The sequence below is a fragment of the Hyla sarda genome, chromosome 1, assembly GCF_029499605.1.
Source record: "Hyla sarda isolate aHylSar1 chromosome 1, aHylSar1.hap1, whole genome shotgun sequence".
Taxonomy (NCBI): domain Eukaryota; kingdom Metazoa; phylum Chordata; class Amphibia; order Anura; family Hylidae; genus Hyla; species Hyla sarda.
In genome coordinates this window covers 408720391-408730666 of record NC_079189.1, presented here as the reverse complement: position 1 = coordinate 408730666, position 10276 = coordinate 408720391, and the positions used below count along the sequence as shown (strand labels likewise).

Here is a 10276-nt window from a genome sequence, read left to right as displayed (position 1 = left end):
AGTGACAGTCCCTAAGAAAATACTCCAATGATTGGCTCTTATTAGGGCAGCCCGGGCCTGATTGGCCGGCTGGTCTGCTATGGTTATTGGTTGGTGGCAGCATGTGCTCGCTTCTGATTGGCTGTTTCTAGTGAAGGGATTGGAAGGTGACAGGCTGAGCGGCGACTGCTGGGCGGGGCTATAGAGCGGAGCTGGCGGGAGTTGGTAGGCGCGGGAAGTCCAGAGCGGTGCCGAGATGGTGCTGCAGAACAGCGGGAAGTATAAAAGCGAACCCCGGGGTGACGGGGAAGGCCAGCAGTAAGTACACTCACTGTTCAGCGTCTTCAAGGTGCTTTGCTGTCAGTGAATGACAGCACTGTACAGTCCGTACCATAGCTGTGTATGGGCAGGGCAATGTGCCTCTAGCTGTTAGAAAACTACAACTCCCAGCATTCTGTCCGGGCATGCTGGGAGTTGTAGTTTTGCAACAGCTCGAGACACACTGTTTGAGAAACACTGGTGTAAGGGGGGTGGATGGGTATCAGGGCTGGGCAAGCACTGGCCCATTGTTACCATTACACACAATACATTAATAACACTGTTCATATTTTGGGATGAATACTAAACGTTCCTATAAGGGCTCATAGGTGTCATGGTCCCAAGAGGATCCCTCTCTTTATAAAACCAATTTGATTCTGTTGTCCAGGGCCGGACTGGGGATAAAAACGAGCCCTGGAAATAACTGCATACCAGCCCCACTGGTCAAAGGGCGCAGGCGCTACATATATGACAGAAGCCTGGTAAATCAAATAGACAGGTTCTATGTACTACAGCCTGGGAGGGAAGGCTGCTATCTGATTTGTCAGGCTTCCATTCTATAATGTTGTGGACTTGATACTGTGTCCAAGCTGGGAAGGGCTACAGTCTGCACACCTTTTCACATAAAAGTAGTTGTAGCTGCTGGGCACAGCAGAGGCGGCTCTACACTCTGTAAAACCTTAAGCGAACATGAGGCCCCACATACTTTTCTGCAGACTTCACATAGTGATCGGATGTGAGATGGTTGCGCTATCCCTGCAGCACCAATTACTGACCAACTCCTGTTTACCGAGACCAATATTACCAATAATACTAGTATACTGTTACTAACCAAATCTATTATCCCTGCACTGTGACATCACTGTGTGTATTATCCATGTACTGTGACATCAGTGTATATTATCCCTGCACTGTGACGTCACAGTACAGGGATAATACACACAGTGATGTCACAGTGCAGGGATAATACACACAGTGATGTCACAGTGCAGGGATAATACACACAGTGATGTCACAGTGCAGGGATAATACGCACAGTGACGTCACTGTGCAGGGATAATACGCACAGTGACGTCACTGTGCAGGGATAATACGCCCAGTGACGTCACTGTGCAGGGATAATACGCACAGTGACGTCACTGTGCAGGGATAATACGCACAGTGACGTCACTGTGCAGGGATAATACGCACAGTGACGTCACTGTGCAGGGATAATACGCACAGTGACGTCACTGTGCAGGGATAATACGCACAGTGACGTCACTGTGCAGGGATAATACGCACAGTGACGTCACTGTGCAGGGATAATACGCACAGTGACGTCACTGCAGGGATAATACGCACAGTGACGTCACTGCAGGGATAATACCCACAGTGACGTCACTGCAGGGATAATACCCACAGTGACGTCACTGTGCAGGGATAATGCGCACAGTGACGTCACTGTGCAGGGATAATGCGCACAGTGACGTCACTGTGCAGGGATAATGCGCACAGTGACGTCACTGTGCAGGGATAATGCGCACAGTGACGTCACAGTGCAGGGATAATGCGCACAGTGACGTCGCAGTGCAGGGATAATGCGCACAGTGACGTCGCAGTGCAGGGATAATGCGCACAGTGACGTCACAGTGCAGGGATAATGCGCACAGTGACGTCACAGTGCAGGGATAATGCGCACAGTGACGTCACAGTACAGGGATAATACGCACAGTGATGTCACAGTGCAGGGATAATACGCACAGTGACGTCACAGTGCAGGGATAATACACACAGTGACGTCACAGTGCAGGGATAATACGCACAGTGACGTCACTGTGCAGGGATAATACGCACAGTGACGTCACTGTGCAGGGATAATACGCACAGTGACGTCACTGTGCAGGGATAATACGCACAGTGACGTCACTGTGCAGGGATAATACGCACAGTGACGTCACTGTGCAGGGATAATACGCACAGTGACGTCACTGTGCAGGGATAATACGCACAGTGACGTCACTGTGCAGGGATAATACGCACAGTGACGTCACTGTGCAGGGATAATACGCACAGTGACGTCACTGTGCAGGGATAATACGCACAGTGACGTCACTGTGCAGGGATAATACGCACAGTGACGTCACTGCAGGGATAATACGCACAGTGACGTCACTGCAGGGATAATACCCACAGTGACGTCACTGCAGGGATAATACCCACAGTGACGTCACTGCAGGGATAATACCCACAGTGACGTCACTGTGCAGGGATAATGCGCACAGTGACGTCACAGTGCAGGGATAATGCGCACAGTGACGTCACTGTGCAGGGATAATGCGCACAGTGACGTCACTGTGCAGGGATAATGCGCACAGTGACGTCACTGTGCAGGGATAATGCGCACAGTGACGTCACTGTGCAGGGATAATGCGCACAGTGACGTCACAGTGCAGGGATAATGCGCACAGTGACGTCACAGTGCAGGGATAATGCGCACAGTGACGTCACAGTGCAGGGATAATGCGCACAGTGACGTCACAGTGCAGGGATAATGCGCACAGTGACGTCACAGTGCAGGGATAATGCGCACAGTGACGTCACAGTGCAGGGATAATGCGCACAGTGACGTCACAGTGCAGGGATAATGCGCACAGTGACGTCACAGTGCAGGGATAATGCGCACAGTGACGTCACAGTGCAGGGATAATGCGCACAGTGACGTCACAGTGCAGGGATAATGCGCACAGTGACGTCACAGTGCAGGGATAATGCGCACAGTGACGTCACAGTGCAGGGATAATGCGCACAGTGACGTCACAGTGCAGGGATAATGCGCACAGTGACGTCACAGTGCAGGGATAATGCGCACAGTGACGTCACAGTGCAGGGATAATGCGCACAGTGACGTCACAGTGCAGGGATAATGCGCACAGTGACGTCACAGTGCAGGGATAATGCGCACAGTGACGTCACAGTGCAGGGATAATGCGCACAGTGACGTCACAGTGCAGGGATAATGCGCACAGTGACGTCACAGTGCAGGGATAATGCGCACAGTGACGTCACAGTGCAGGGATAATGCGCACAGTGACGTCACAGTGCAGGGATAATGCGCACAGTGACGTCACAGTGCAGGGATAATGCGCACAGTGACGTCACAGTGCAGGGATAATGCGCACAGTGACGTCACAGTGCAGGGATAATGCGCACAGTGACGTCACAGTGCAGGGATAATGCGCACAGTGACGTCACAGTGCAGGGATAATGCGCACAGTGACGTCACAGTGCAGGGATAATGCGCACAGTGACGTCACAGTGCAGGGATAATGCCCACAGTGACGTCACAGTGCAGGGATAATGCCCACAGTGACGTCACAGTGCAGGGATAATGCCCACAGTGACGTCACAGTGCAGGGATAATGCCCACAGTGACGTCACAGTGCAGGGATAATGCCCACAGTGACGTCACAGTGCAGGGATAATGCGCACAGTGACGTCACAGTGCAGGGATAATGCGCACAGTGACGTCACAGTGCAGGGATAATGCGCACAGTGACGTCACAGTGCAGGGTTAATGCGCACAGTGACGTCACAGTGCAGGGTTAATGCGCACAGTGACGTCACAGTGCAGGGTTAATGCGCACAGTGACGTCACAGTGCAGGGTTAATGCGCACAGTGACGTCACAGTGCAGGGTTAATGCGCACAGTGACGTCACAGTGCAGGGTTAATGCGCACAGTGACGTCACAGTGCAGGGTTAATGCGCACAGTGACGTCACAGTGCAGGGTTAATGCGCACAGTGACGTCACAGTGCAGGGTTAATGCGCACAGTGACGTCACAGTGCAGGGTTAATGCGCACAGTGACGTCACAGTGCAGGGTTAATGCGCACAGTGACGTCACAGTGCAGGGTTAATGCGCACAGTGACGTCACAGTGCAGGGTTAATGCGCACAGTGACGTCACAGTGCAGGGTTAATGCGCACAGTGACGTCACAGTGCAGGGTTAATGCGCACAGTGACGTCACAGTGCAGGGTTAATGCGCACAGTGACGTCACAGTGCAGGGTTAATGCGCACAGTGACGTCACAGTGCAGGGTTAATGCGCACAGTGACGTCACAGTGCAGGGTTAATGCGCACAGTGACGTCACAGTGCAGGGTTAAGGCGCACAGTGACGTCACAGTGCAGGGTTAAGGCGCACAGTGACGTCACAGTACAGGGTTAAGGCGCACAGTGACGTCACAGTACAGGGTTAAGGCGCACAGTGACGTCACAGTACAGGGTTAAGGCGCACAGTGACAGTACAGGGTTAAGGCGCACAGTGACAGTACAGGGTTAAGGCGCACAGTGACAGTACAGGGTTAAGGCGCACAGTGACAGTACAGGGTTAAGGCACACAGTGACAGTACAGGGTTAAGGCACACAGTGACAGTACAGGGTTAAGGCACACAGTGACAGTACGATGAGGATAATAAATCACGGGTAACATGGGCCGGTGCAGTGCCGCTGGCATTATCACTATGTGTTCTTATCACATGCCGGGAGTTGTAGTTTTGCAACAGTTGGAGGCACTCTGGTTGGGAAACACAGCTGTAGGATGCTAATGAAAGAGCCTAGTGGACACGTATCACTGATTTGAAAAGTTCTAATAAAAAAAAAAACAAAAAAAAAAACTTTATTTGATATATACGTTAAAGTAAAATTATCAAGAAGTAGTAAATAGCGAATAAAGTAACCGTATAGATGTAGATATAATTATTGCTCTGTATAAGCAACCATGAAAAGGGCATAATATCATCTACTGCTCCCACAGAACTTTCCTGTGCATAAGCTGCAGTGGCTCTCAGAGAGAATGAATGTAGTGGTGGTGTGCATGCCCTCAGGGTAGAGTCTGGGGAGTCCAGCAGTCATACCCCATGTGATCAGAAAATGATTCCCTATCTTGAGGACAGGGGATACAATGTATTTGTGGGAAAACCCTTTTAATGGGGTACTCTGGCGCCAAGACATCTTATCCCCTATCCAAAGGATAGGGCATAAGATGTCTAATCGCGGGGGTCCTGCCGCTGGGGACCCCAGTGATCTTTCACGCAGTACGCACTGGAGGAGACAGACTCATACCAGCAATTTTTTTAAGTGGATAAGATGTGGGAACCCCGCAATCTCTACGCAATAACCCCCTGTCACCTTGAGCATTGCTCCGTACCTGGTGACCGGTGATACAGGGGCCAGAGGATCGGGATAACCCACTTCATAACGTCACTAACCTCCTGCCCCTGTATCGCCCATCATCAGGCACGGAGCAAAGTTCACTCCCTGACTGCATGAGAGATCACGGGGGTCCCCAGTGGCAGGACCCCCAAGGTCAGACATCTTATCCCCTATCTTTAGAGAATAAGATGTCAAGGGGCGGAGTACACCTTTAATCAATTTTGGTGTTTTTTTTTTAATTTTCTATTTTACTAGCTATATTATTGAGTACTGCTGAAATGCTGTTTTCATTCTGACCACTAGGCCTAAAACTAAGTTGACACTTCCTGTTCTGTCTATGATAAGCAGGAGAGCCCTGGAAAGTGGTCTGTACAGCATACCATTGAAAGCTGACACCAGTATATAGATGACACAATAGCAGATCAGCCTCCCCCTCACTGTGGAATGATCTGTGCAGAGGTCATAAAACATGTTGACAATTCTTCTCCATACATAGGATAGGGTCTGGGGAGTTTCATGGCCATGCTTCCCGGAGGTTCTGTTGTCTCAGCAGCCCTTTACCCCCCAGTAATTTTTCTGCCACGATGTCCCGTCACTATATAACGTCCGTAATGAATTAAGGGCATATACGGGTGCAAACGGGCAGTTACAAAACCCCATAGGCTGCAATGCGATTTAGTCGTGGCCGTCAGGGGTTTTGTAACGGCCGGTTTTCCCCGATTTAGTGACGGAAGTTCCTAAACGAAACAATAATATAGTGTGAAAGGAGCCTAAGATGTAGTTGGCACACCACACCTACTCCTAGGTGAAGTTTACGCCCTGATAAGGGTGGCCCTGCTCCAGAACCTAGTCTTGTACTGTTCCTGTATAACCCTATGATCAAGTAAAAAAGGTAGGGAAGAGGCTCACTCTCACTAGGGTACCCTGAAAACCTGATTGGATAGGGAGGGATAGCCCTACAATACCAAATAGCTTACTATAACCACAAATGGATACAGCAAATTTAAGGTCCAGTCTTCTTGAGGGGGATTGATACTGGAACAGATACTAGTAGCAGAGTCAGGTCATAGAACTAGGTAAAAAAGAGAAGTATGGCTGACTTCAGAATGGACACAGATAAATGACCCAATGGGATAATTGCTGTGTATTACTATCACTGCTGCATGATATAATTAGGTATTGGTGCAACACAGTATCGTAGGGCGCAGCAGTGTAACATGAGATACCCCAACACGAATGATGCACCAATCGCAAATGGGTAAATACAGGTATGTATCTCAAAACATGATACACCACTGCTAGTATCCATTCAATATTGTCTCAATACAACCATTGAATACAGAATGTCAAAAGCCACAAAGAGTTAAAGGGGTACTCCGGTGAAAACCTTTTTTCTTTGAAATCACCTGGTGGCAGAAAGTTAAACATATTTGTAAATTACTTCTATTAAAAAATCTTAATCCTTCCTGTACTTATTAGCTGCTGAATACTACAGAGGAAATTATTTTCTTTTTGGAATGCTCTCTGATGACATCACGAGCACAGTTCTCTCTGCTGACGTTATTATAATAATAATACTTTATTTATTGTTGTCCTCAGTGGGATTTGAACCCAAGTCCACAGCACTGGAAGGCAGCAGTGCTAACCACTGAGCCACCATGCTGCCCTTAGTATACATCTGCTATGCATGGTTGCTAAAATGGACAGAGGTGTCAGCAGAGAGCACTGTGCTCGTGATGTCATCAGTGTTCCAAAAAGAAAGGAATTTCCTCTGTAGAATTCAACAGCTAATAAGTACTGGAAGGATTAAGATTTTTTAATAGAAGTAATTTACAAATATGTTTAACTTTCTGCCACCAGTTGATTTAAAAGAAAAAAGGTTTTCACCGGAGTACCCCTTTAAGCTCCTGAGCGGTATTCCCGAGCGTGACTTGGGGTTAACTTTCCCTGCCAGGATCGGTAACCCCGAGTCACGCTCGGGGTAGAATTACAGAGTTCCCGGCCGGGCTGCATGATATATTGCAAAAGCAATGCGATATAGCGATGCGGCCCCCGGGAAAACATGCGATTATCTGCTCGGGTCGGCTCCTGTTGCGGGGGCCGGCCAGAGCAGGTAAAGAAAAATACTAAAAGTTAGTGTTTCCCTACCAGGGGGCCTCCAGCTGTTACAAAACTACAACTCTCAGCATGCCCGAACAGCCAAAGGCTGTCGGGGCATGCTGGGAGTAGTAGTTTCACAACAGCTGGAGGCACCCTGTTAGAAAAACACTGAGCTAAGTGTAAAAGGAAAAAGTAGTAAAATAAAAAAAAATTTTGCTCACCTAATCCCGGTCCCTGCAGATGCCGTTCCCCTCCGTGCGCTCTGGTCCCTGCTCTATTCATCTTACAGGACCTTTCACTTTTCAGCCAATCACAGGCCGCAGTGGTGTAAAGCCTGTGATTGGCTGAAGGGGAAAGGACTTGTTCTGCAGCAAATACACTAGGTTTGAAATCTGCCCGGCAAACCTAGTGTATGCTGCTGCAAGACAAGGTGACAAGGGGGGGGGGGGGGGAGAATGTGACAAAGGGGGAATGTGACAAGGGGGGGGGGGGAATGTGACATGAGGGGGGGAATGTGACATGAGGGGGGGGGGGGGGGGAATGTGACATGAGGGGGGGGGGGGGGAATGTGACCAGACGAAATAAAACTGTTCCAGTAAAGAGAGGTTGGCTGCGATATTAGAAGATACATATTGCAGTTCCAGCCTATACAGTATAGCATGGTCCAATCATCGTCCACATATATCTAGAAATTACACTTTCATATGCCGATAATGGCTGAATCCGGACACGCATGTAGTCCTGACAGATAGTATAAGGCATAAGTGTATGATTGCACTCTGCATCATGCTAAAATCCCATAAAAAGACATGGTGAAAAATGAATAAATATGGAAAAAGGTGGACGTTGACCAGTTGCTGATTAAAAAAAGGGGGTGAAGGACAAAACCTCATTGAGGCCCTGTGGGGCTATTGACCTAAACCTATAGATCCAGGAGGTTTCTTTCTGCATGAATCATTTGTCCAAATCACCCCCTCTCGGGAATGGGCGAATGACCTCAAGGGCTGCAGAGGTGCACACTTTTGGGTCTCCTCCATGCATTTAATGTACGTGTCTCGCTAAGTGTGTCCCGCTGGTGTAAAATGTTGTTAATGTGTTCACATATATTCGACGGCGGAACTCCCTAATGGTCTTGCCAATATAATCTTTCGGGCAGCCACATTGCCACAAATAAACCAAGCCCGTGGTGCGACAATTTAGGGGACAAGCTTTTCATATCAAGCGCGGGCATTGCATGGCATAGAGGGTGGCTATGCTCAGCAAGCTAACTCCCCGCATCCATTGCGCACGTAAGACATTTAGCAATGCAGTCATAACTTCTAAAGGGTTGAACAGATTTATGTAATGACCCCTTGTTTTTACTGCTGTTCACCCGCACTATAACCTTGTGTATTGGGTTTAGTGTGGGTGAACAGACTGTCCATTTCCCTATTTAAATGTTCATTAATCTAGTTTTGTGGTTGGCACCATTTCTTTAGTTTGTGGGTGCATGCTATTGACCGATTGGCATTCTAGGAAACGCTTGCTCACAGAACAGCTTTGATATTCTTTATTCTTATCTTGCTTTTAGAGATGATACTTCATCAAGTTCAGCTGCTAAGAGACTGGAGCGCAGCCAGTGGACGGATAAGATTGATGCTCAGTATGGGTTTGAGAGGATTAAGGAGCCCGGAGAGAAAACAGGATGGCTTCTTAACATGCACCCGGTAAGTGCAGAATATTCTAATCTTTCACTCCCTGCTCTTGTTTATTGGTTTAAAGCTGTGGAATTATAGACAGAAAAATATACAGTAAATCTTAGCAGTAGACCTATTGATTGTACGTCTATAGAATCCCTGGCTATGGTCATTGATATTGACACTTGGCAACATATACACACATACACAGTGCTCATTAAGTGGCAACTTAAAAATAAAAAAATCTGCACAGATGGACACAAAGACACTGTTGACAAGGCTCAAATTTTGTGTGGGAGGACTACTCCATTCCCACTCACATCTAAGATCTATCAGATACCTGCAAATCTTTCCAACCACCATGTTTTGTCAGTGGCCTGTAAGTAAATGGATATCAAAGGCTACTCTGCATAGCAGCATTTATATCCAACCTGTGGCCCTCTTTGTTGCAAAACTGCCTTTGGCTGTCAGGTCATGATGGGAGTTGTAATTTTGCAACAGCTGGGGAGTCACAGTTTGGGGAATAATGCATAGGAACATAGTTTGGTTGGATATTCAGTATGTCATTTAGTATTGTTGTTAATATTCATTTTACTTTTTTTCTACTTTTAGACAGAAATTCTTGATGAGGACAAACGTCTTGTCAGTGCTGTAGACTATTACTTCATACAGGAAGATGGCAGCAGGTTCAAGGTGAACAGTGCAGCTTCTTTTATTAAAAATATTGCATGTTGTATGTAACCTGATTCAGGTAAAATGTTGTGTTCGGGATATAGTAGCAGCTCTCCTGGAGCCATCCTTCATTCCCTGAATGACTATTGTTTGTAAATGAAGTAGTCCAGCTGATAGGTATGCATTTATTCTAGTGTGGTGCAGCTTCCCTAATATCACAAATCAGCCTCTTTACATGTGTCTTGTGTTTTTATTGTTTTTTTTAAGGACCTGCTATAGTGTTTTGATAAGGGCTCCCAAATCACATCTGTGACTTGTTTGTTGTATGCCAGTAGCA

At 47.7% G+C, this 10276-nt stretch overlaps 1 protein-coding gene across 2 annotated transcripts in view; it reads left to right on the top strand.

Annotated features, from left to right (window-relative positions):
- The first annotated feature begins 140 nt into the window (after nucleotides 1-140).
- The window catches only part of POLE (DNA polymerase epsilon, catalytic subunit), a 119936-nt gene continuing 109800 nt past the window's right edge, over nucleotides 141-10276 (top strand). The window contains exons 1-3 of one of the 2 annotated variants that reach the window (XM_056528647.1): nucleotides 141-297; nucleotides 9162-9297; nucleotides 9880-9960. In XM_056528647.1, the coding sequence (XP_056384622.1) occupies nucleotides 236-297; nucleotides 9162-9297; nucleotides 9880-9960 (279 nt within the window). In that variant the 5' untranslated portion in view covers nucleotides 141-235. Of the gene's footprint in view, nucleotides 298-9161; nucleotides 9298-9879; nucleotides 9961-10276 lie in introns of those variants that run through there. The other variant, XM_056528648.1, reaches the window with a different exon arrangement.